This window comes from Primulina huaijiensis, chromosome 11 (assembly GCF_012295235.1).
Source record: "Primulina huaijiensis isolate GDHJ02 chromosome 11, ASM1229523v2, whole genome shotgun sequence".
In the NCBI taxonomy this organism is placed as follows: Eukaryota; Viridiplantae; Streptophyta; class Magnoliopsida; order Lamiales; family Gesneriaceae; genus Primulina; species Primulina huaijiensis.
Window position 1 is genome coordinate 727,355 of NC_133316.1, and position 27,134 is coordinate 754,488.

Here is a 27,134-nt window from a genome sequence, read left to right on the forward strand (position 1 = left end):
AAATATTTTAACATATTAATTATTTATTTTCAAGTACAAATAATTGTCTTGTTTATTTTTTTTCATTTGACATATTGTTTGTATATTACATTACTATTTATATTTTTGTAGTTTTCAAAGATTATGTATATTATTCATTAGTTAATTAACTCTACAAATATGATTTGATGGGTAAATATTTTTTAGTGGATGGTGGATATCCAAATCGACGTCAATTCTTGGCTCTTTTTCGAGATGTACGTTATCATCTTCAAAAATTCACAGATCAATGTTGTCACCCTGAAGATGCTAAAGAGTAATCCCAAAACTGACTCCTGCTGTGGTATAGAAGTAATCCCGTATTAGATTGTTGGTTCCTATATGGGCTCGAACGTTGCTGGCTGCATATTTTCCATGGTTGACACGTGTATAGCCTGGGTTTATGTTTCCGGTTGCTGAGCCTTTTCTGATGGCAGGCCCAGTTAGATTGTATCCCGGTATAAGATAATATCTTATCTCGACTTTTCCAGAACATTTGTTGTATCTTGAAGAAGAGCACAGGGTGTTGGTGTAGAGGAGATCTTTTAGGTATGGATCTGTGTTGTTTATGAAATGCGTCCAGTATGCAACTAATAGATGTACCTTAGCATGCTTGGCATACTACCTAAAACCAAGAAGATGTAACACGCGTAACACCAGCTTTTTGAGGTCGAACATGGAAACACCAGTCCCAACATATAGTGGAAAAATCAAGGGATCGTGCACAAATCCAACCAAGGATGATTAAAAAGAAGAAATTAAAGGGGGTGTATTGGTTCTTAGACTTTTAATGACTTTTATGGAGTTTAAAAGTATATAGGTATTCAAACTAGACTCTTATATACTCTATAAAAGTTTAGTGGTATTCAATGTAAATTTTTGTAGAATTTTAAAAAATCACGTGCTATTCAAACTTGATTTTTAAAAACTCTACAAAAGTCTATAGGTATTCAAAATTATTAACATCGTTCATTTTATTTTTGGAGTTTCAGTCACAAAATCTCATAAAATTTAAAATTATATTTATTAAAATTTTTAAAAAATTATTCCACTACAAAATAAAAAAAATTATAATATTTTATTGACACATAAATTAAAAATAATAATTATTTTAATAAGTAAAATATAATTTTTTTTATTAATTATTATATAACATTTGATGATTAATTATTTTTTATAGTTTTAGTTAATATGTATCTTAATTTTGATTATAATTCAAAATTCTTGCCCATGATATTTTTCATTAACTTAAATGAGAATATATATATATTGAAAATAATTGTCTTGTTTATTTTTTTTATTTGACATATTGTTTGTATATTACATTACTATTTATATTTTTGTGATTTTCAAAGATTATGTATATTATTAATTAATTAATTAATTCTAAAAATATGATTTGATGGGTAAATATTTTTTAGTGGATGATGGATATCCAAATCGATGTCAATTCTTGGATCTTTTTCGAGATGTAAGTTATCATTTTCAAGAATTCACAGATCAATGTCGTCATCCTGAAGATGCCAAAGAGTTGTTCAATCTTCGTCATGCTTCTTTGAGGAATGCTATTGAGTGGACATTTGGTATGTTTAAATCACGGTTCAAAATATTCAAGAAGACTCATCTATTTCCATATACGAACCAAACAGAGCTTGTACTGGATTACACAATTTTCTTTGAAAGAATTGTCGATTTGATGAATTTCAAATTGAATCAGATAATGAAGCTCAATTGTCTTCAACGGCACAAGTTTATAAAGGTGACAGCTTTGATTCAGTTATTTGATACTCAAGAACAACAACGAGCAAATGCTAATGCATGGAGGGATACTATAGCCAATGGAATGTTAATAGAATGAATACACCTCCCGTAAAATTAGAAAATACAACGGTTTACAAAAATAAAAGACAACAATAAGAAAAGACAACGGTTTACAAAAATCGTTGTCGTAGAACTAAAAAAAACCAATTGAAAGACAACGGTTTAAATAAAACGTTGTCTTTGATCCTTTACAAAAACCGTTGTCGTAACCTTAAAAAAACGCTCATAGACAACGGTTTTTAAAAATCGTTGTCGTAGATATATCAAAGACAACGTTTTTAAAGAAACTTTTGTCTATGAGCGGATTTTTTTAGGTTACGACAACGGTTTTTGTTAAAACCGTTGTTAAAAGTAAAAACACAACGATTTTAATAAAAATCGTTGTCTTTGATGTGTTATTGAATGTGTATTTTCTTGTAGTGCTAAGAATTTATTAGTTAATCAATTAATAATATAATATGTCCTAAATGGTCTTTTAAAAATTAAAAAAAAAAAGTTTTAAGCCCAATGATGCGATCCGGGTGAAATGGATGAGCCGGGTCGGGTGCTCCACCGGATCTGCTATCAAGATAATGAAAAAAATAAGAGCAGTGTGAGATATGGCTTTCTCTGTGACCTGCAGACAAGGAGATGAACTCGTGAATGAGCGCCGGAGGGGTGTCCGGCGTGGCCACTCCGATGCTTAAGTCAGTGAAGGATTCAAGTCAAAAAACCAATGTAACCAAGTGATGGTTGTGATATTGGTGTAAGAGTGTAGGCAATAAAAATGAACGAATCCCAAATGCAAAGAGATAACCTGGTATTTATAGTAGGAAAAGTAATGATGACCTCGTTCTTCGTGCTACCTATTAATTATAGTAGGTCGGCTGATTGTACCCTATATCCTGACATGTCAAATCTCATACATCTAGCCTACCTGATTTTGTCAACCACTTGGATTGGTGTAAGAGATAGCTCGGCTGCCCATATCATATTCTGCTAGCACACTTGAGTGTGGTGCTCATATCGAGGTGACCTGGGTAGAAAGTCTATCGGGAAATTACATGAGAGCCCGGGCGCCCAATAGCTCGGGGAGAAGACGTCCCGGGCGTTTAACTGCTCGGCCTCTGGTAACCCTTCTCACAGATTCACCCTGATCTGAGCTACCCATTCAGTATCCTGAGTCGTCCGTGACCCGGGCACAATCCATGTCCCTGACCCGGGCACTATCCATGTCCCTGTCCCGGGTCGTCTCCATGGCCCGGGATATCAAGGGGCATCATCACTCCCTCCTTAAATAGTCGGACTAGAGTCATACTCGCTGTCCCAATTAGTCTTGTGTGCCCGGTCAGGAAAAATACTTTGATAGAAAGATAATCAATTCCAGATTATAAAAGCATCGGGGGCTTCAAATATCCCAGAGATGGGATGAAATGTCGGGAACTCAAGTCTCCTGAACTTAATGAATGGTCGAGGTGCGGAGCCCCGAGCCAGGGTACAGAGCCCTGGACTTGGAGAGCAACCAGGGTACGGAGCCCTGGGTCTTGGAGTGGTCGAGGGGCGGAGCCCCGAGCCAGGGTACGGAGCCCTGGATTTGATGAGCAACCAGGATACGGAGCCCTGGGTCTTGGAGAGGTCGAGGTGCGGAGCCCCGAGCTAGGGTAGCCTGGGGTCGTGGAGTGGTCGAGCGGAGCCCCGAGCCAGGGCACGGAGCCCTGGACTTGAAGAGCAACCAGGGTGCGGAGCCCTGGGTCTTGGAGTGGTCGAGGTGCGGAGCCCCGAGCTAGGGTAGCCTTGGGTCTTGGAGTGGTCGAGCGGAGCCCCGAGCCAGGGTACGGAGCCCTGGACTTGAAGAGCAACCAGGGTACGGAGCCCTGGGTCTTGGAGTGGTCGAGGTGCGGAGCCCCGAGCCAGGGTACGGAGCCCTGGACTTGGAGAGCAACCAGGGTACGGAGCCCTGGGTCTTGGAGTGGTCGAGGTGCGGAGCCCCGAGCCAGCTCGAAATGCTGGACTTGACGAGCAACCAGGATACGGAGCCCTGGGTCTTGGAGTGGTCGAGGTGCGGTGCCGCGAGCAAGCTCGGAATGCTGGACTTGACGAGCAACCAGGATACGGATCCCTGGGTCTTGGAATGGTCGAGGTGCGGAGCCCCGAGCCAGGGTACGGAGCCCTGGACTTGACGAGCAACCAGGGTACGGAGCCCTGGGTCTTGGAGTGGTCGAGGTACCCTAGCTCGGGGCTCCGCACCTCGACCATTCCAAGACCCAGGGATCCGTATCCTGGTTGCTCGTCACGTCCCGGGCTCCGTACCCTGGCTCGGGGCTCCGCACCTCGACCACTCTGTAAGTCCAAGGATCTGTACCTTGGCTCGGGGCTCCGCACCTCGACCCCTTCAAGACCCAGGGCTCCGTCCCCTGGTTGCTCTTCAAGTCCAGGGCTCCATACCCTGGCTCGGGGCTCCGCACCTCGACCACTTCAAGACCCAGGGCTCCGTAACCTGGTTGCTCTTCAAGTCCAGGGCTCCGTGCCCTGGCTCGGGGCTCCGCACCTCGACCATTCTGTAAGTCCAAGGATCTGTACCTTGGCTCGGGGCTCCGCACCTCGACCATTCATTAAGTTCGGGAGACTTGAGTTCCCGACATTTCATCCCATCTCTGGGATATTTGAAGCCCCCGATGCTTTTATAAACTGGAATTGATTATCTTTCTATCAAAGTATTTTCCCTAACCGGGCACACAAGACTAATCGGGACAGCGAGTATGACTCTAGTCCGACTATTTAAGGAGGGAGTGATGATGCCCCTTGAAATCCTGGGCCATGGAGACGACCCGGGACAGGGACCTGAATAGTGCCCGGGTCAGGGACATGGATTGTGCCCGGATCACGGACGACCCAGGATACTGAATGGGTAGCTCAGATCAGGGTGAATCTACGAGAAGGGTTACCAGAGGCCGAGCAGTTGAACGCCCGGGACGTCTTCTCCCCGAGCTATTGGGCTCCCGGGCTCTCATGTAATTTCCCGAAAGACTTTCTACCCAGGTCACCTCGATATGAGCACCACACTCAAGTGTGATAGCAGAATATGATATGGGCAGCCGAGCTATCTCTGACACCAATCCAAGTGGTTGACAAAATCAGGTAGGCTAGGTGTATGAGATTTGACATGTCAGGATATAGGGTACAATCAGCCGACCTACTATAATTAGTAGGTAGCACGAAGAACGAGGTCATCATTACTTCTCCTACTATAAATACCAGGTTATCTCTTTGCATTTGGGATTCATTCATTTTTATTGCCTACACTCTTACACCAATATCACAACCATCACTTGGTTACATTGGTTTTTTGCTTGAGTCCTTCACTGACTTAAGCATCGGAGTGGCCACGCCAGACACCCCTCTGGCGCCCATTCACGAGTTCATATCCTTGTCTGCATGTCACAGGGAAAGCCATATCTCACACTGCTCTTATTCCTTTCATTATCTTGATAGCAGATCCGGTGGAACACCCGACCCGGCTCATCCATTTCACCCGGATCGCATCACCCAATAAACTTAAAAGTATGCCCATAAATCCAAACATACTCCCGAAAAATATTTTGTGTTGGAAAGTTTTTGAAAATATTAGCTGAACTTTCAAAAAGTCCACCGATTCGATAAAATTTACGTACCGTTAAAAATTAAGATCTTGCGGGTAAAAATACCCAATAAATCCCATTTTTGAATAATACACTTAAAAACATCTTAAAATAATTAATAAAAATTAATCGTGTAGTAAAAATAATTTTCCTGAAAATTCTCCGGTCTCCGTTTTTCGTTCAAGCGCGAAATGCAACTTAAAAATCTTTAATGCACGAACCTTTAAAATTTAATGAAATAAATTCTACCATGTAATAATTATGCATAAATGCACAAATATAATTAAACAAATAATTTAAATAAAAAATCCTAAATTGCATGCAATCAGTTTACTTGAATTAAATTCCTGGACCTTACAATTTATCCTGAAAAAATCAAGTTTCTTTTAATACAAAAAACAAATATTAAAATCCAAGACAAACCAATTTTACGAAAGAATCAAAGCTTAAACTGGAATCAAGAAGATTATCTTTTCAATGAGATAAAATAATAAGTCACACGTGGGGAAAAACACATGTCCAGGAACCCAATAGATACTAAAAAGCTTTTCGACAATAAGAATGCTTAGGTGTCCAGAGGAAAGGAAAGAAGTCAAAATATTATTTGATATTATAAGACAAAGAAATCAATTTTCTTGTAATATTATATATTATTTGGAAAATTTGTGATAGCAACTTACGAAAGAATTATCAATATAAGTGAATTAGAAGTTCATATTAAAAGAATCCCTGGAAAATAACCAGATCAATTAGTTCTTGAGCTAGAGTTTGTCGAAGAATACAAACATTGGAAATATCTAGAGAATGGAATGAAATTCATGGCAGAGAACAGAATATGGAAAATCCAATAAGACCATGAGCTCATTTTCGATATACATTTTAGTGATGATATTATATGAATAATATAAAGTAAAATATTTTGCTGCTTATATTGATTCCGTAACGAAAATCTGTACAACAAAAAGATAAGTGTTTCCAAAATAATTGAAAGAAGAATTACCTCATATTACTAGATGAGATTTTTTCAAGTGAATCTTAATTTTACAAAAAAGGAATAAGATGACATAAATATTAATCAGAGGTGCTAGACAAATACATTGGTATAAGATAAAAAACACCACTGATTTATTTTCATGATACATGAACAAACATTTTGCTAGGAAATAATTTCTTGCAAATTTTAAAATCCTATACACAAGAAAATGAGACTACAAGATTAGTGTTTACAATATCATGTGGTTACAAAGTCATAGTCTAGAGATTAAGAGATGCATTTTACAGAAAATTGTCAATCCAATTTCGCAACAAGCTTGGTGATGAAGTAAAACTTTTGAACCAAAAAATGAAGGATTCTAGACGGTTTGAAGAAACAATACTTCAATTAAGAGCTTATCAAAACCTCTAACTAGAGTAAATAGAATTCTTCAAAAATTATTTACATCAGAAGGATGTAGAGTTAGAAAAATTAGCATACCTAGAATATGTCAAGAAATGATCAAAGAAAGCTATAATGAATATAACTTGGCATGGTGAGATAGAAATCAACTCCAAGTTAGCCTTAAAATTAAGGAAGACAAGGAATATGAGTACGCTTATCCCAATGAACATAAATTATCAAAAGGATATCAAAATTATTATAAAGAAATACTTCACCTCGAATATTGAAGAGGGAGATATTAACCTTATACCTCAAACTGACAAAGAAAAATCTAAGTTTGGTATTAACAAGCTTATAGTTTATCTATTTCAGGTATATCAACAGAACTGAGAGAAATTGAAAACAAGAATATGCATCAATCCAGCCACAATCCGAGTTGATGTAGCAGGAAAGCATCATAGGATATTGATGAAACCAAATTCCTATCCCAATGAGATAAAATAATGGTATGAATTTGGGGCTCTTGCCTCAGTTTATACTATATCACTCACCTTCTCCAATTTGGATCTAGTAAGCTGTTCATGAAACATGAACAAATAATGATTATTTGTCAAGATGAGATATTTCGGAGCTTTACTTTTTTAGTGCATCACCAGAAGCAGCCGGAAAAGGCTCACATGAAGCCTTTCACTTAATTAAGATGAAAAGACTAGACATAAACATTCAAAAGTTCATCAAAGATCCCTGGATGGTGAAACACCTCTTGTTTCATGACTCACTGAAGACGACATCTCCACTAGACGAGCATGAGGATTATAGGTCTGTCTCACAAAGATATACAAAGTCGAGTTTCATTGAATTTTTAACAAATTCTGTATATGGATCTTTTTTGTTAAATACTACGACAGGAAAAACTACAAGCTTTGCAGAAAAAATATTTTAAAATAAAAGAAAGAAATATTATTTGGAATAACAAGTTGTCAGTGAGTAAAGAAACTCGTCGAAAAATTTTACAATATGACTCATGTGGGAAGATATGGTCAGAAGGAATCTGCCCAGAATGCCCAAACAAGAAAGAGCCAAAATCCGAGAAAGGTTTCTGGTCCAAATCTGACCGAAAGCATAATGCAGAGATAAATCTAAGTGGTGAAGGTCCACACAAGTCAAGTTTTCCCACGTGACCATATTAAAGCAAAAGATTCTCTAAAAAAGGTAAAGAAGACATGTGATCAACCACTCCATTAATGGAGGATGAACTATTCAACCACCACAACATGATAAATCACTACCTAGTGGTATACAAACTAAAAAGATGTCGGTCACAACTGGCAATGCAATTTATAAGTTTGAAGTCCGGATTTCAAATCCACCATGACTTCAATATATATCAAGACATAAGGAAGATGAAGACATCATTCAACCACTTTATTTATCTTTCAAAAAAAATTTGTTATATTTTCATTTTATGTTTGTTATAATTTCAGCTACGATAATTAACTAAACAAGTTTTTTCACCTCTACAGGAGGTTACTATGTAATAATATATTGTATGTTTGAATAATAGAACCAATGTTTATTGTCTCTCTCACGTATTATTTTCAAAAATTAAACTCACTATACATCATGAGGTAAGAAATGAAACATGGTTGTGCTAAGTATCGTTAAAAGAATCTACATTGAGAACCATATGTTGCGACTGCGTAGTTAAGCTGTGAAGAGCAGTCTGTGCAGTTGTATGTGACTCGATAAATATAACAATGTCATGTACCAAATTCAAGGAGCTAAAGGATAATTTTGAAAAGATTTAAGTAAATAGATAGTTCAAACAAAAATTTTAGTGGCTACGGAGTTTGGATAAATTGAAGTTTGAGGATAGAGAGTTATTGATAATTTGTCCATGTAACAATTCAAAATCTTTTCGAATGTAACTTTTTCTTCAACGTTAAAGTTAACGTATTTGATATAAAAGTTTCAAATTTAGGACAACCTTCGAATTTATGTACAATGGTGAAAATTATCTTCTCCGCCTAAAACACACTATATTATTGAAATATATTTTCATTCGAAAAAAATAAAAGTGAATTTTTTTACTAAAACACTTTCAAAATACTCATCCTAGAGTCTTTTTGTTGGTATGGACATCACCTTCACCTCGACGATTATACCATAATTTTTTTATAGAAATGCTTCAACATTTTTAAGTCCGAAAATACATTGTGACAAATATGATACTAATTTTGCTTGCAATATGATACTGGTTCGAAAACAAAGTTAACGGTTAGGAACAAAAAACAGGTCTTTTTTCCTTTGTAAAAAAAACAGTAAAAATTCCATCCTTTTTTAAAAGAAATTAACAGTGAAGTAAAATCAGAAAATTAAGATGGCAAATATAGTACTATAAAAAGATGCCAAATATGATCGCATCTTTAAGTCATGACAGATAAAGTATCTACAATACTAGTCAATCTTTTATGAGAAAGATAGAAACTGAATATTGATCAAATACAAGAAATATACCAATAAAGTACATTAAATAACTGCAAGGGTCATCAGCACTGGCTGTGATACACGCAAAAATAATCAAGAATCACGTTCCGTCTAGTAAAGATGGATGTCTTCTGATGTTTGAGAGTGCAGGGAAATACGAAGTTACTTAATAAAACGGCCATGAATTTCACAAACGAAAACCGGCACGTTAAAGCTGTGAACCTACAAGGAGAGATGTAGTGAGAAGAGCTAGAGCAATACAAAATAACAATCAAAGAATGGTAAGAGGGGATTAGGATCAGTGGATGATGAGCGACAGATCTACACATCAAATAATGTGAAGGTTTCATGTTATGAAAGCTGCTATTAACATAAAAGCAACAAAAACAAGTATCCACCGAGTGATTGAGGTTCCCCATTTTCAATAGTGTAGCAACCGCAAAATTGTATACTATTCTCACAACCAAATCATTCAAAAAATAACATAACACTTGTTGAAATAGTGGAATCATTCATTTTGTATCTGAGTTCAAACAGTAGCAAAGACATAGGACGAGGATAGTAGTAGAAGTAAAGAGGGTGAAAAAGAAGGATTTATCATTTATCTTTTTACAAGGATCCTACAGATAAATACTGTGAAAGAAAGTTACATCAACGTGAAGGCATGAGCCAGGCAATTCAAGTTTTTTCCTTTGAAAATCCTGTGAAAGTTCAAATAAGGAAACTACTACCAAGTTATGCAGTCTCTATAAGAGATCAAACCATAGAGCACATGTTATATCTCCCACTTTAGGATGCAAATGGTTATGAAATATTGACAATTTTAACATTTAGCTCTGACTAGAGAACCAATCTCTCCCAAAATTATCCTACGCGTTATTCAGCCAGGTGTCCATCTCTCTTTCACACAGATTTATGTGAGTGTTAAAAGACAATGATTACACCCAGTTCAACATATAACATCCATGTTTTCAGAGCACTCCACTCTTAATAATTCTAACACTAGAAATCATGAAATTGAACTTCTAAACATTCCATCAGTAATCTTATGATATCCCAAAAGCAACTTGTAGAATGAGTAAATGATACAGAGTTAGCAAAGCAGTAGACATGATGAGACAATACATTCAGAAGAATCCTTTTAGTAATTTTACTTTGGGAAAATAAATATTTTAAGACCCAAAACTATATTTGCAAGCACGGAGTAAAACACATTTTAATTACCACTAACTGAAGGTTATAGATATCATTAATAAAGGTTATAGATATCATAAATAGTTTTCAAGTAGAAAAATTGCTTCTGCTATTCCATAGAGGGCTAAAGACTTTCCAAGTATCTCAACCTAAAAATGGCAATCAAAAACTTGACTAGTGGAGGAGTAATCAGCAGGCCCACTGTTCATGGTTTGTTCAACTATCAAGGAGAGTGGTGTCTCAATTACCTAAACAAAAGCTATAAGTTGCAAACATGAAATCAAAATAAAAATTGTTAGAAGTGGACAGAATACTACACCGACTTTTTGAGAGTTCTGATTATAACTCGAATTTTTATGTTGGTAGCACAGCTCGTATAATCTATAATCAATGCACTAGAATCTAATATCTCAGACGCTATCCAAATGTAAACTGAAGAGGTAGCTTCTTTCATAAAGTCAGACAACACTTTCAGCAATGAAAGATATGAAGAGTAATATCTTAAAAAAATTGCTGTTGTTTTCTATTTTAAGACATCAACAGGCAACCACTATAAAAAGAGCTTGAACTCGAATCACGTCCGATAAATTCCATGATATACAACCCGGACATCAAATGACTCCAAATATTTTATCAACTGATAAAAATCATTATTGCATGTCTGTAATCTCGCTGTCAATTAGCATCTTTCGCCCTTCGGTGAAATCACACTTTTCAAACTTTTCGGTGAAATTGCACTTTTCAAACTTTACAGAAAACATTTATGCAGACTTTAGACACTATCTACGGTGGTCAGGTTGGTAGGCCCAAGTCCCTGCTTGGTCGTCGGGGAAGTACACAAAAGTAAAGTTATTGGCTTGTGTAGCATTTTGATTTCAGTAAAGTTTTAGCATTCATTTTCCCCCTGGATCCACTTTGCCACAAAAGTCGCAATGCAAAAATCGAAGAAAAGGAGTTAAAGGGAAAATATTAACTACTTACTTTCCTTTCTATCTGCTTCATCGTTGCAATTTATCGTGTTACATACTCTCTGTGTTTTTAAAAATATACATATAATCAAGAGAAAAGACATGCAGACTAGTTAACATCAGCTTGTATTGATGAACTTACATACATAAAATAACCATGTTTGATATTCTTTCAAATTCTTTAATAGACTTATAATGGTTATTGTCAATTAAATTTCACACTGATAAGTATGAAAATAATATCGTTAAAATCTTTTCGATCATAATTAACGATACAACTCATATTCGAATATAACAGAACTACGGAAGTTAATGTTTAAAAAGAATGCAAGTTCTGCTGAGATTTAAGAGAAATTTAAATATACACCAAATAAATGATGGTATACGTAGATGCCAAATAAGCATGGCAAAATATGCCTCGAGAACATTTTGAACATACAAAAATAATATACATAAAATAAATAATTAGTCATTACCTTAACATTTGGGACAATGACCCTTGCATAGGATATTGATTCATGAAAACCAACCAAATAGGGAAGAAAGCCTAATAATTTTCTTTAGTTTTCTTTTCCTTTCCCACACAACTTCCGCATAGTGCATACACCAAGCAATCAAGTTAACTTTTCACTTTCAGGGATCAAACAACCCACAATTTGTGAAAGGAATCTATAAAACCAAGAAACTTCTCTCACATGACAGTGAAATCACATGTCATAAGATATGCATGACATTTATGGGCAAAATCAAACGAAACTGCAGAAGAAAAAAACACAAGTCTACCAGAGGATCAATCCTGAGTTTATGACTCACCCTCGGAATCCTCAGATCGTAACTGTAAAGGTCCTTTTGTAACGTTTTTATTATCACCAAGTAGTTCACGTGATGCTTTCTCAAGGAATTCCTGAGCTGCAGAACGAAGAGATTGCTTCTCCGGTGCCTGATATTTTCTCTTCTTTTGAATACTTCTTTCCAAATAGTTAATCCTTCGGCTCTCCCCCCGATTTACTTCCCTCATGCTCTGCTTCTGCTCTGCAAAATCGATTTATTGCACAAAAGACGCCTATACATGAAGGCTACATATCTATAAAAACAAAATCACATACCTCGTGAAAGATCAGGCAATGAATGCTCAATAAAGCGGGCAGCTGCTTGCGGATTAATGGTTGTTGAAGGTCGAAGAGGTGCTGCAAAAACAAAGGACAGTTAGACAATGATAGTAAAGCCATTCTCATAGATAACATTACCATCATAAGACCCAAATGGCAGATATAGCGCACATGAATGTGCCAATATCACCGTACAATATGACCTGAACTACAATTTTCAAGACAACATACCACACAATCTAACTTTCACGTTCATCAAGGAAATAAAGGTGTCAAAACTTGACAGCAATTCCCATTGACTTCTTAGATGAGTGGTTGTTAAAACCAGTCATTTAAGGTGTGAAATGCACTAAGGCACACAGTGCTATGGGGCCTAGGCGCAAAGCGCGAGGTGATGTGTGTCGTCAAAGAGAAGCACAATAATACATAATATTTTAAAATATAAGGATATAATTATATTATATGGCATCCAAGCTATACTTACAAAAAATCCAACAAGCATACGAATAAAATTTTTATTAGTTTATTCGATATTCCTTCTTAGATCTTATGCACAACATTAATTCTCAAATATTTGTTTCACTTAGCTATACCACACCCTAACTGATCTCTTGTGCATTGTCAATTAACATGCAGGATTAAAAAATACGAAAGTTATGAGTGAAAAATTGAAAAACATAAAATCACTCTTGGTTTTTTAAGACATTTTCTTTCAAAAAGCTTATTCTCTCACAATTCTTGCATATTTCATGTTAGGTTGTCGGCTTATTTTCTACCATTCTCACATATTCACATAGGGGAGGTATTTTGCGGGATTTTCAATGATTTTTAAGTGGGTTCCCTTTTTCTCTTGGTTATGAAGTTTTAAAGCTTTTTGAGTCATGCTGCCATGGGAAAGGGAAGGGCTACAGTCCTGATGAAAAAAGAAGGTTTCAAAATGATCAAGGTCTTTTATGTTTTATCGCAACAAGATCCTTCCTCAAAGGCATAGCCTGCCGCGTGCGTCTTTGAACTGCTGTACCCTGGAATGCAGCAGGCCGCAGGGTATACAGGACGCATCCGACTGTACCCTGCACCTAGTTGTGCCAGGCCCTTATCTTTGCATTGATAACTATGATCAATACCATAAGCAATTATGTTTGAAAAGGGTAACACAGTTAATTTTTACATTAAAAAAGCCTTAATTCTATGTTTTCGAAACAGTAACACAACGGAATAAAAAAAAAATTAAGTAGAGTTCTACTTAATGTCTAATCTTTGAGAATGAAAGGAAGCATATGTATACCTTTGTTTAAGTCCATGAACTGCTTCAATTTCTCTTCATACAAGCTCAATCTCTCCTAAATTCATTGCAAACAGGAAAAAATTAAAAAAAAAAAAGATAACAATTACCAACTTCCTATCCAATAGGACCAATACCAGATATTGTGTGCATTCAAAAATAAAAAACCTCATATACACCAGAATCAATCAAGAAAACCACCACTATTTTTAAATATATTAAGTTGAAATGGTACATATCCACATATGTGACTACAAAAAATAACAAATAAGAAGACAAGCACTCCAACTTGAAGACCTATAATAATTTATTTGAGCATCAAGAATGCAAGAATTAACTGAACTTTTTCCATCCCTTCCCTGATAGACCGATACCAGATAACATGAAAGGCTAGCATCAATCATCTATGGAGGAAAAAGAACTCTTCCCCGTCTCATAGGGAACTATTTAACATGCAATGGCATGAGGAAACCACAAGAACACCCCTCCTCAACCACATTTCAATATCACCTATAGCAAGAGCTATCAGAACCAAGGAGCTCATGAAACCAACAAGAAAAAGGAAAATAAAGACTTAGGAAACAATTATAACATACAACTGTACCAAGAAACGAAAAGAAATCCGAAGTAACTAATGAAAAATAAATAAAAACCCAAATCAAATACAGAAAAGAACACCTGAAAATTAGAAATCATTTTACAAAAACACCATCATACAAAACCTCAAATCAGGGAGATTCATCAAATCAAACACCATGACTATATAAACCAAAAAGGTTAAGTGTATGGGGTGAGGAGTACAACATTGGTTGTGATAAATGTAACATACAAATTCTCTTTTGATAGGATGATCATCTGGGTCCACACCCTTGCATCTCAACCTCACTGTAAACCACGTCAAACAAGAAAAAATAATTAAAGATTCGGTTTCATTAACTCACATTATAATACAAACAATGGGATATCAAAAAAATTGAAACTTCACATCAACGATGCGTGCTCAATCTTTAAACAAACATGGATGAAAAGCAAAACATATCTGCATACAAGCAAAGAGAGTGGTGTTGGCTTTGGCAATCATCAAAAAGACATTTGCCCTTTCGAGAGGCTCTAAATCGGAAAGGGTTTCCTTATCACAGTAAGACAAGAACTCCTCCAGATTTGCTTCGACCTCTTCAATGTTTCTTGATGTTCTCCTCACAGCCTCCATAACTGATTCAGGTATCACGTTGTGGCTACCCCCACTGCTGCTACCACCGCTTTCCATCGTTCTCTTTCAATTCTTGCAACTAAATTCGAGTTCTTTTCCCGTGAGTGTCTCCGAAAGAGGGTTCGAAGAATTAAATTCGTTGATTCGCACAATCGACAACTGTTGTGGGGCGGAATTATAACAATGGGATTTATTTGCTGGCGGCGGTTTACAAGAAATTGTAAGCGAGAGAATATAAAAATATGCTTTCAGAAAAAGTATGGATATAAAATATCTGTATATATTTTTTAATTTGATACATTTTTATTTGATAAACAAAATATCATAAATATATTTTATATTATCTATAACTATTTTAAATACCATATCTCAACAACTTTCAAAAAATTTAAAATTATTAAAATCTTTCTTTAATTTTTATCTAAACTTTTAAAGTTTTTAAATACATAAAAATTTACTATACAAACCGAAAAATTTATAAATTAAACAAAAATATTTAAAACAAAAAAATTTATATATATACACCATTTATCGTATGTGAAGAAACACTTATATTTGTTATTATTTTTTAAAATATATATATATATATATAAAATCACAAAATATTACTTATTAGATCACTTATTAAAAAATATTATTTTGTAAAACAGATCTCATATTTAGATCAAACATGAAAAAATATTATTTTTTATGTCAAAAGTATTACTTATTACTGAAAACATAGACATGATTGAATGATATCGTTTCAGAATAGACTTACTAAAAAATTTATCGAGTCTGAGTTATAACATTTTTTAATATTTATTTGCTTGAGAATTAAGAATGATATTTTTAGATCACTTTTATTGCGTGTTTTCAAATACACATTCTTTTCACCTTGATATTGTTTAGTTTCCTTTGATGCATTGTTAGCTTGAGTTCTAGTAAGCACAGTATATTACAATCATAAAACAAAATTATCAAGAACAAAAGGCTATACCTCCATTGAAATGGTAAATTTAAACTCAGATCTCAACATTAGTGAAAATTCATCCATCACACAAACATGTCAGAAATACAGTACAGATCTATAATGTTCGAACCTGTTGTTGAATCATCTGTACAAACTCTTCCTTCGTCGAGGTAAACTCAAATTTAGTTTGAAGACAACCGTAGGAGTATTCCAATTCGTCCTCGAAATGCATCTGCTCCAGCCTGATTGATTGTACACGAACTAACTGGAACTTTCAAACAACAGAGTCGAATGTTACTTAACAGACGAGGCAGTCTAGGTTCCAGCCTCTGCTGGCTTTGAGTCGAGCTTTATTTCCTTAGAAGTGGAGGATTTGTCATTTGAAGATGTACTTGATGGTGTGATTTTCTTGAATTGCACCAGTATCATGGTCATGTTGTCACAGCCCTCGCCTCCAGCAGTGGGTGCCAGGCACCTATCGAAAACTTTTTCGCAGACAACAGACAGCTCACTCTCCTGCTAAGGCAAGTGTAATATATAGGTTGGGTCAAATGGGATAGTCTATAGGCAAACATGTCATGGGATCCAGACAGTAAGGTGAACACGCCCAAACAGATTTGTGAGAGGAAAAACAAGGTTAAATTGGTTACATTGATTCACCTAAGATCCAACCAAACCACATGAGAATTTCCTGCCTACAACATTTCAAGTAGAATGTTCGAATTACCATTCGGTGGAAGACCAGGCTTGCGGCGGGGATGCTTGTCACCACTCAGTTGAAAACATTTTGAAATTTTAATCTGTGATACCCATTAACACCCCCTACTCCCCCTGCTATTGTAAATATTGGGTTCGTCCCTGCCATACAAGAATGTTGCACTACGGAAATCACCACGTAGTTCATTTATTGGGGCCCAACTTCAAGGACTCTGAGTGAAAACAAAGTAGCTATATATGATTTCAATTTTTCCATCGTAACATTGCAACCCTCACACAGAAGTTATTAATTACTAGAACGACGCCTCTAAGTTCTGAACAGTTTCGACTTCCACCCCCTTCCTCAATGGTAAAAACGGAGAACTCAATCAAATTATCATTCGACCTACAGAAACTGAATAAACTGAGTATGTCATTTAAGAAACAAACAAGACACTTGGCTGGTTTGTTTCGATAGCTATTTGGTAGAAACTTCTTTCTTTTGTGATAATGCTCCATTACAAAAGAGACTAATCAAGTCAGAGATGGGACAATCAAAATGATGTTATAAGTTCTCCTTGGGGTATGATAGGTTGGTTCAATTCAATGATAATAGCGACAAAAAAAAGGAACCAGAGAAAACCAAACAAGACTAAATAATTTCAAGATTTAAGACTCGAACATTCTATAAACTATGCAAGGACATACCGATTTCAGCTGCTCACGAATGAAATCTACCAGTTGTTGGCTTGACATACAATCCCTGGAAAATATCAAGAATTGTGAAGACGTACAAAATCCCCCATCAAGAATTCTTTTTTACATTAAAAATTTACAGGACTAACAGTAAAATTAGGAATCAGAGTGAGAAAAAGACTACAGATTAAAATTTTAGGAAGAAACCAACTGAAACAATCTTGAGTTCTTTCTTCAGACAGTGCAGTGGACTGGAAATTATGTAAGTATCTGCATAATGGGGATTCCCCTTGAGCATCTAACAGATTAAACAAAGTTTAAGTTTTTCGAGCATACCAAATGCCATCACAGGCAAGCACAATGAACTCATCGTCGTCACAAAGTTCAACCTGGTTAAAGAATTAAGAAAAGTAGCATCATTATTTCTATCGCTTACAATAAGCAGAACAGTTTTACAGACTTCAGTATGAATGGTTTGGATAACAGAGTAATATCTAATTCTCCACCGCAAATTCTTGAGGCCACAGTTTATCTAGTTATAATTTCAACAATCAACGTATGACATGTCCAAAGGGTTGCACTAGACCAAGTGTCCATCTATGACACCAAAGAGGAGAATGTATGCTTGAAAGTAGTTTAGTAAAAAGGCCAACCAAAAGGCCCGTAGTTACCAAACATGTAGTTAGAAATGCACCAGTGAATCCATTTCAAGAACAAAATCCCTTAGAATTTCAACATAGATTGGCAAATGACAACATGGTTTCTAGTATAAATTATTCCAAAATTTATTCCAAGAACACAAATGACCCTCCAAATGAAAAACAAACTTCACCGAGGCATCGTTTGATGCAAAGGATGGAATATTGATTATTTCCACATTCTTATTTCATTCATTATTTGGTTCACGTTTTACAATAATTTGAATTATGCATCCCTATGTTATTCATATTTTTCAATGTATTACCCTATATTATACATCTTACCTTGTCTCATCCCACAAACCAAGAGGTGACCAAGTATATGAAATAAAATAATATAAAATATTTTCAGTTCACTTATCACGTATTATGTAGAATTAAGCGAAGAAACAGCCGCATGCATGAATTCACCAAATTGAAGTATCATGCCTGGTTGCACATCAAATTTCTGATTAAGTTTCCATAGTGGTTGTCAGCCTTTTGCATAACAGCAAGAACAGGAGGCCAAAACTTAATGTTGCACTCAAAAACAACGAAAATTTGTGACTCAACGTAGAAGACAATGAAATAACGTACTATATTTATATCTGGATTGGCAGTTACTATTTGCTTTTCGGCTGGTAAAAACTTATTCTGCTTGAATTCCATATCACCTGCCGGATATTATAATTGGTCAATTACCCTTTCAAATAAAACAGGTCAATTATCAAAAATCCTATATTTATCCTACTTTTATTTTCATTAATTAATTACAACTTGTGCCAAATATTATATTGCAGATTTTGTCATGGAATTAATAGCACTGTCCCAATAAAGGATCAAATGCATGCCAAGCACAAGTCATTTACCAACTTTCAATGTTAAAAAATTAAACAAGCCAAAAACAGCGCCAAGCAGACTTATATAGCACCTATAGCCCTTGCAAGATTTAAACTGCCATTGACACGACCCGCATGGATAAAACCACCAGCTTTAAAGATTCTGTCTCTCTCAACTTCGAGATCAGGCTTGTGGTCTCTTGAAAGGTTGTAAGCCTGAAGAAGATAGAAGCACAAAATATTACCTTTTTGTCAAAATAATTAAAAAGAGAGAAAAAATGAATGTTAGGACTTTTCCACAGTAAGTGCACATTGCTCTTTTATATTATTTTGGAACAATATAAACAAGGAATGGCAAAAAATACTAATAGTACATTCTACCTGACCATTCCTAGAAATTACGCAGCGAGAATCACCAGCATTTGCAACAACTAACTGGTTTTCCCGGATGATAGCAACACAAGCAGTGCTCCCAGAGGTTGGTCCAGCAAAATCAGAGTGTGGCCCCTGTCCAAAGCAATCACCCAAACTTTTAAAATATATATATACTTTTAAAAAATATATATCAGAATAATAACACATCATGACCAGACTCATTTCACATATCATGCTTATTGATTGCACTATAACATGCAGTGCAAGTCAAGTAAGTCAAACATGCAATGAATTACCATATGCATTATTAGAGAAAAGGAAAGTAAATTTAGCCATTCCATTAGTGAATATATACACCTCCTCAAATGCCCAATCATCAATCTGGTCATTCTTTTCGCTCCCTCTTGGAGACCAAATCAAACCCTCTATCATGCCAGTGAACTTGTTCATTTTATCTCCCAGGACAGCCAGCTCCCTCCACCCTTTTTGCCCCCGCATCATCTCATCCATCCTGCATAAACAACAGAAAAAAATGGAGAAAACAAACAAATGGTATAAGAGACACCAATGCTTCCAACAAAAAGTTCCAACACTCTCTGGAAACTGCAGAATAAGCATTAACATCCAATAATTTGGTATGTGATTCAGCATATCAGAAAAGCGAATCAGTCATACCAGTGAGAGCTGGCTTTGAGAAAATCATGTGCTATACAGCCTCTAAAGAGTTTAGATAGGCTTAGTTACGAGCCACAGTCCCACAATTTAAAAAGTATGTGATGCATTTCATTGCAGAAATATCCTTTAAATGAAATATTCAGGAATGCATAAACAACAAACCTGACAAATTCCATTTCATATCAAAACCAGTATAAGTTAAATATAGTGAATAGAATTAAAAAAATTAAACATCATATGGTATTAACTTAATGGGATAGAATTTGACAGTCCAGATATCCATCCAAGTGTGTTTCAATGTGGTAGAATGCAGCCTAGTGCACAGCCACACGTCAAAAGTGCAATAATTATCACCTGACTTCATGCTGAAAAGCTTACATTATTAAGCCTCTTAGGATCCTCCAGACTGTTTTTAGGTAAGAAATTTCTAAGACTACAGGTAAACGAAGGGTTGCCTTTGCAATACCAACCGAATTTTTCAATGAGTAACACATAATCGAATATTCGAATTGCATTTCAACCCAAAATTTTTTTATGTATGTAACCTAAAATTAACCGACTACAATTCTTGTCCATGTGAACAAACATTAAACATTTCTAGCATCTGGATTGTTAAGAGTTACCATCTTTTGCTTTATATGCAAAACAAATAGACAGTTGGCGATATCACTTTTACTTTCAGCATGCCAACATATACTTTTCTCTCAAATGCAATTGCTTTCAAAGAAAGGACAATTCAAATCACTTTTGGATCTTTTGCATGGATGTACATTCTCTGGCAAAAGCTAAATGCATTCTGTCATGATTTTAGATATTAGCAGAAATCTTTGTGCAAAATATTAGTAATAGTTGTGCATGTACATTACACTTTTTAGGTGTAAATTCAACTGCAGACACTTTGTATTGACGGCATAGAATGAGCCTAAAAGTCCAAACAATAAAAAAACTTGCGGTAAACACATAAGATTTAATGAAAGTTGCTAATGCCAAATAATATAATCAAATAACCTAAAAAAACTTTTCTGGACTGAAGTTCCTATATCACCGGCTAAATATGCTTCCTGCTTGAGCACTTGCCGATGAAGGTATTTAGCACAGAATTTGGCAACAACCTTACCTGCAGATTGGAATATACAAGAGAACCAAACAAAAAAACTTAAGTAATTATTTCACAAGAAAAATATTGAACAAAACATGAGTTATGAGAATATGTGAGTGCATCTACATATAACTCGCTTACAAATATTAATGTCAAAGACAATAAAATGAACTCACCTCCATGACCGTCGTAAACACCAAAAAATGATGTTGAAGTATCCAAATCAGGAAATGCAGCATGCTAAAAGAAAATCCATGACATCAAATTAAGCAAGAATTTAAACACAAAAATAAAGGAGGATAAAAATAATCTTAATTAAAATATATACATCAGATAAAAACCTAACAAACAACATGATGTCAATCAAAGCAACTCAAAAAGAATTATGGTGATAATATCGAACATATCAGCACTTGTATCAGAGCCCATAATATCCTAGTACACCCAACTTGAAGGATCCAATTTTACTACATCCCAGATGTTTATTTTTGCCTCCATACATCTCTTTATTGCGAGGACGGGAAGAGTCTGTTTTCTTCCTCTCTCTTTCTCTATGAAATATTTGTAGGGGCCTGTGGGAGTATCTTCTCTCCATCTTATATCTAAACAAGTTAATAGCATCTAACAAGTAACAACTCATTTGCATCAAAAGGATTAATTCTGATAGAATTTTGAAAATATGTTACTTACAGCATCTTCCATAGTAGCGCGCCACCCCTGCATGGAAGACAGACCAAACTTGAGCCTATCATTCTCGCCGTCTTCAGAAAATTTATCCGTTTTTGGAGTACTGAGGTATACACCCATCTCTCTAACTGGTCAGAAAATGGAAGTTACAAAAAACCATTCAAATGAGCAGCACTTCGACAAAAATATTTAAGAACATAGTAAATTCTTTTTTGTGGAAATAAAAACTTCCCTAGCCAGTTATACTTAATCAAACCCTTGACTTCCTAAATTTGAAACATACAATCCAATTCGGTGCTACAACAAGCTGACTTTAATGAGGTTTTTTATTTGTTAATCACAGTTAGAATAGACACTGATTGACATTTAAAAGTAGCAACGCTGAAGATTCAAGATCAAATTACATTAATGCTACATATAATTCGTCGAGATCAATTCTTAAAATACTTCCATTTTTCTTTTCCATCCCTTTGGCACATGTCCAAAAAATTACAGCCGCTTTTCGTTAATGATGGATCTGTCACAGTAATTATATCTTATGTACTGAAATTTTAGATTCATCTCTGTAAATCATAGTGTGATAAGAGATTTGGCAAAGTCAAAAGTTTTACTTTCAGTTAATGTACCACCCAGTTTTCCTACAGATTCAGCAGATACATAAAAATTATAATCTGCAGATTCAGCAGATATGTAACAGTTAGAACCTAATTTTCCGCATCTTCGATGTTCATCAAAACTAAACTTGATCGATAACAAACCAAAAGCAAAAAAAAAAACTTACAAATGTATAAAGTAGGTATACAAATCAACGTGAAAGAAAACAGGAAAGATAACAATAAGTGGTGACTATTAAAACTGACCAAAAAATTCATCTTTAAAAAGAGAAGATTTGTTTTACATACTCACCATCAATTCAAGAATCTTAAATAATCATTAAAACATAGAAAAGGGATTCCTGGTTTTGAAATCAAAGAGAAAAGTGGATAGTATGATATAGCTGATGATAGAAACAAACTAGCTAAATGATGAGAGACGGAGAATCTACATATAGACTATACACTATAAAAAGATAATCTTGGGAGCCATCCAAAGTTCTATTATGTGGTGTGTTCCGCTATGGAGTCCAAAGATAAAGACACCATGACCATTGACGAGTTACAAAGCAGCCTACTCATTCATAAACAACTAGGGATGGCAATGGGTAGGGTATGGGTCGGATTTCATACCTCCATCCCCATACCCATTTATTAAATCCATCCCCATACCCATCTCCATACCCATCGGGTATTGAATTTCATCCTCATCCCCATACCCATCGGATTATCGGATACCCATACCCTACCCAAATACCCAATTATCATATACAATTGAATTTTTTCAAATTTAAATTGCTTCAATGAAGTTATGAATATTTAAAAAATTATTTATGATTATATGTATTGAAAACTCCGAAAATCGGTTGATTGACTGATGAATCTTTAATATAAATAAATATAATTACTATATATATACATATATACATACATATATATATTTATATATATTAATTTAAATGGGTATTCGGGTCGGGTGTGGGTCGGACTATATCAAACCCGCCTCCATACCCGAACCCGAAAATACCCATACCTGATTACCCAATTATTTAATCGGGTCTAAAAATGCCTCCATACCCTCTTCTATTCGGGTCGGGTATCGGATTCTCCAACAGGTTCGGAGGAAATTGCCATCCCTATAAACAACAAATAAGCTCTCATATTGGAGAAGAACATGCTTTGAGATACCTCATACTGATTATTCCAGATGAAGGGGTTGAGGCAGTGAAGTCTTCTAGAGGAAGAGGAAGGGAATAAGGCAAACAAAGCTTCAATAAAAATACAGTGCGTGCTACGAGCCTATAACACTCACAAGCTTGGGCACTTTCAATGGGAATATCTAGCAAGGAGAAGGTGACCAATTATTTTGAAACTTGAGATAATGTGATGGCCTATGTTGCTATTATTAATGTAAATCGAGATACTGTATCGTTTCTCGACTCGGGATGTAGCAATCATATATGTAGAGAGAAGGAATATTTCTTTGATGTTGATGAAAACTTCGCAGAACAACTCAAGCATGGCCTTACTGGAAAAAGGTAATGCAAGATTACAGGTCAATCAAGTAATACATATCAAGACAGTTGTATTTCATCCAACAGGATTGAAGAACAATTTGTTGAGTATATGACAATTGCAAGAAAAAGGATGTCAGAAGTTTGAGGTGCTTCATCCTGAGGGAGGATAACCACGGATATAGAGATGTCTTCAAGTCAGATGTCTATGTTGCATCTATATCACAACCTAGTACATCTACTTGTGTCAACACAGTTACAGAAGATATGGTGCAACCAAGGCATTGTAGATTTCAACAATTGAGCTTTGGAGGCCTAAAGCTTCTTCAACAAAAGAAGATGGTTAGTCACAAATGAAATCTTCATCAAGGCTTTGCAAGGATTGTTTGTTGAGAAACAGCAACCTTCACAAAATCTTCAGTCCAGTACATGCTGATATTTAAGAGCGATCACACATGTCTCCAACAGAAAGAAAAGTTACATTTGCTTTCGGGGAATGCTTTTTAGTTGAAAAACATGGGTTTACCTTTTTAGAGAAATTGGAAGCCTTCACTATTTTCAAAAGCTTTAAGACTTATCTTGAGAAAGAAGCAAACCTTCCTATTAGAGATACAAAAGTTGGTAAATAAATACTCACTGCAACACAAAAAAGAGTTGCAACACAAAAGAATAAAACCATTATTAATATGGTTTGAAGTATACTTAACAAAAGAAGATCTCCAAAACTTTCACTTGAAGCTGTGAATTGGACAGTTCATGGTCTCGATATTGGCAGAGGACAAGAACCCGGAAGATGCTTGGAGTGGATCTAACTTCCGGTTGAGTATTTTAGAGTATTTGTGAGTATCTCTCATGCTCCTATACCTAATAATAAAATATCTAAATTGGATGATAGGAGCTTTATCTGTGTGCTATTGAAAGTTAGTGAGGAATCAAAAGCTTATAGACTTCATGATCCAACTTCACAAAGGGTGACAATAAGAGGGATGTTCTGATAAGAATTGGGATTGGGTTATAAATAAAAGATACGAAGTAGGTCATTTTATGTAGTTTAGATTGGGATGTTTGATGAGAATTGGGATTGGGTTATGGATAAAATATATGAAATAAGTCACTATATGGCCATGTCTGCGGTTGCGACCCTAGTTACTTTGATGATGCCGTGAAAAGCGAGAAACAGAGAAAAATTCATGGATGTGGACAAGGCAATACAAAAGAATGGCACGTGACAAGTAGCGGAATTGCCCGAGGGAAGAAAGAGAGTTGAGGCGAAGTGGACTCCTAAGACTAATTTAGAGAGAGTAAAGAAGTGGACAAATGTAACACTAGACTATTAGTGAAGGGATATACTCCACAGAATGGGTTAGACTACAGTGAAGTATTTGCACCCATGGTATGTATGGAGACAATTAGTTCGGTGGCACCAACCAGACATTAAGTCAACATTTTTGCGTGGTATGAAGGATTAAAAGTTTTAGTGGAGCAAAGTTGTGATTAAGAGCACAAGGGACATGAACAAAAGGTTTAGAAGTTTAAAAAGCAAGTACCATGTGCTTGGTACAGCCATATAGAAGCCTATTCCATGAAAGCGGGTTTTCAAGTACATGTACAAGTACAAGTACAAGCACAATTTATTTGTTGTAGGTAGGAAACTAAAATAATAATTACAAATGTTTTATGATGATGATCTCATTTGTTTACTAGAAAGAGTGAATTGATGTCCATATAGTTTAAACCTTCTTTGAAGCATGAGTTCACCATGACAGATCTTGATAAGATGAGGTGTTTTCCTGGTCTCAGAGTCTTGCAAAGATCAAATGGTGTTTTGTCGGTCAGAAAAGTGTGTTTTAGAGGTGTGGGAAAGGTTTGGAATGGATAAAGCAACTGAGCTTAAAACATAATTGACAACACCCCAGCTACCAGCACATGAAGATGAAGGTGGAGTCGAGATAGACAAGACTCACAAGACCTACTGTAAATGAGTGGTAGGTAGTCTCATGTAACTCATAGCTACTCAACCGAACATGAGATTATGGGCTGTCTTACAAGTGAGATTGAGTGTGAAATCTTTTATAAGATGATAGGATGACGAGCTTGTTGCTTATAGCAACAGTGATTACACCGTAGCAGATGCAAAGAGTGTTGGTATACTGATTACTGATTCAGAAACATGACTCCTTAACCGTTATTTGATGTGATAATAGCTCCGCAATCAAACTTTCAGAGAACTCTGTAGCGCACGATCGCAGGAAGCACGCAGATGTGCAGTCCCGTTTTCTTCTAGATCTAACCAAGGATGGTGTTGTGGAGCTGGTACACTATGGTATACGGTACACAAAAAGTTGATATACACAACATGAAAGTGAAGATAGACAAAAGGCAATTTCCTAACAATTATTATTGCACGGAAAACTATGAGTTGACACACACACACACACCGCAATACGTAAAACATAAACGTAACCAAATGATACACCAAAATTTCCAGAAATCATCAACCCGCCCATCGAAATTCAGAAAACACAAATCAACTAAGTTGAAAATGACGGTAATTTTTCAAATACTCACTTCACTATTCAGGGCAAAAAATCTTCAAAACATGGAAATATGCGATCAGAAACCAGTATGATTGAAGATTATTTATTTTTTCCAAGTAATCACGCTATTAAATGTGAGAATTTTAAGTAATCATTACAATATGCAGAAGGGCTTATGCAGGAGCTTCTTCACATACTTGGCCGGCGGAGAGCAAACGATTTTTCGAATCTTGATGCGAGAAACAATAGCTGGGATTGTGATCTTTGAAATTGTCGGTCTTCCGAGTAATTCCAGAAAAGGGTTTCACCTTTCAGAGATTTAAATAAATAAAAAACGACGAGGATATTACGAAATAATTGAAGAAGAATGGAGGCTGCAGTCAGTTTTGCGTGTAAAGCTTCACTTTTTATCCTCTCATTTCTTTTCTTTTAAATTGCATATAAATAGAGCTTGACACTATTAAATAAATTTATACACACTTTTTAATAAATAATAATAATAATTAATAATAAGAAAAAATTTGTATGAGACGGTCTCACGGGTCGTATTTTGTGAGACGGAGCTCTTATTTGGGTCATCCATTAAAAAGTATTATTTTTATGCTAAGAGTATTACTTTTTATTGTTAATATGGGTATGGTTGACCCGTCTCACAGATTACGATCCGTGAGACGATGTCACATTAGACACACTCTTAATAATATTACACT

At 35.7% G+C, this 27,134-nt stretch overlaps 2 protein-coding genes across 11 annotated transcripts; both read right to left on the reverse strand.

The window, feature by feature from the left end:
• Positions 1-9,229: 9,229 nt before the first annotated feature.
• LOC140987927 (uncharacterized) lies at positions 9,230-15,328 on the reverse strand. Of its 2 annotated transcripts, none has more exons than XM_073456691.1 (6): positions 14,922-15,328; positions 14,704-14,759; positions 13,878-13,932; positions 12,590-12,670; positions 12,267-12,515; positions 9,230-9,543 (listed from the first exon to the last, which is right to left on the reverse strand). In XM_073456691.1, exons 1-5 carry the CDS (start codon positions 15,139-15,141, stop codon positions 12,286-12,288), a joined length of 642 nt encoding a protein of 213 aa, XP_073312792.1. In that variant the 5' UTR covers positions 15,142-15,328; the 3' UTR covers positions 9,230-9,543; positions 12,267-12,285. The 2 variants fall into 2 exon arrangements, with proteins under 2 accessions (XP_073312792.1, XP_073312791.1); XM_073456690.1 differs by having other exon boundaries at positions 12,297-12,515; positions 14,922-15,326.
• Positions 15,329-16,040: 712 nt separating this feature from the next.
• LOC140987922 (probable protein phosphatase 2C 60) lies at positions 16,041-26,847 on the reverse strand. 9 transcript variants are annotated; one of them, XM_073456678.1, is made up of 11 exons: positions 26,622-26,847; positions 21,784-21,908; positions 21,270-21,333; positions 21,003-21,111; positions 19,677-19,830; positions 19,326-19,451; positions 19,037-19,160; positions 18,703-18,779; positions 17,765-17,817; positions 17,441-17,495; positions 16,041-16,555 (listed from the first exon to the last, which is right to left on the reverse strand). In XM_073456678.1, exons 2-11 carry the CDS (start codon positions 21,898-21,900, stop codon positions 16,352-16,354), a joined length of 1,083 nt encoding a protein of 360 aa, XP_073312779.1. In that variant the 5' UTR covers positions 21,901-21,908; positions 26,622-26,847; the 3' UTR covers positions 16,041-16,351. The 9 variants fall into 9 exon arrangements, 5 of the variants coding, with proteins under 5 accessions (XP_073312779.1, XP_073312781.1, XP_073312782.1 ...); XM_073456680.1 differs by having other exon boundaries at positions 21,784-21,904; positions 26,622-26,839; XM_073456681.1 differs by having other exon boundaries at positions 21,784-21,904; positions 26,583-26,839.
• Positions 26,848-27,134: the final 287 nt, after the last annotated feature.

Coding starts and splice junctions, on each gene's coding strand:
- LOC140987927 (XM_073456690.1), bottom strand. CDS start 15,141: ATGGAAAGCGGTGGTAGCAGCAGTGGGGGTAGCCACAACGTGATACCT. Junction 14,760..14,921: donor CAACACCACTCTCTTTGCTT/GTATGCAGATAT, acceptor CGTGGTTTACAG/TGAGGTTGAGATGCAAGGGT. Junction 13,933..14,703: donor ATCCTATCAAAAGAGAATTT/GTATGTTACATT, acceptor CAATGAATTTAG/GAGAGATTGAGCTTGTATGA.
- LOC140987922 (XM_073456678.1), bottom strand. CDS start 21,900: ATGGGTGTATACCTCAGTACTCCAAAAACGGATAAATTTTCTGAAGAC. Junction 19,831..21,002: donor GTCCAGAAAAGTTTTTTTAG/GTTATTTGATTA, acceptor TTGTTTATGCAG/GATGGATGAGATGATGCGGG. Junction 19,161..19,325: donor TAATTTCTAGGAATGGTCAG/GTAGAATGTACT, acceptor TATCTTCTTCAG/GCTTACAACCTTTCAAGAGA.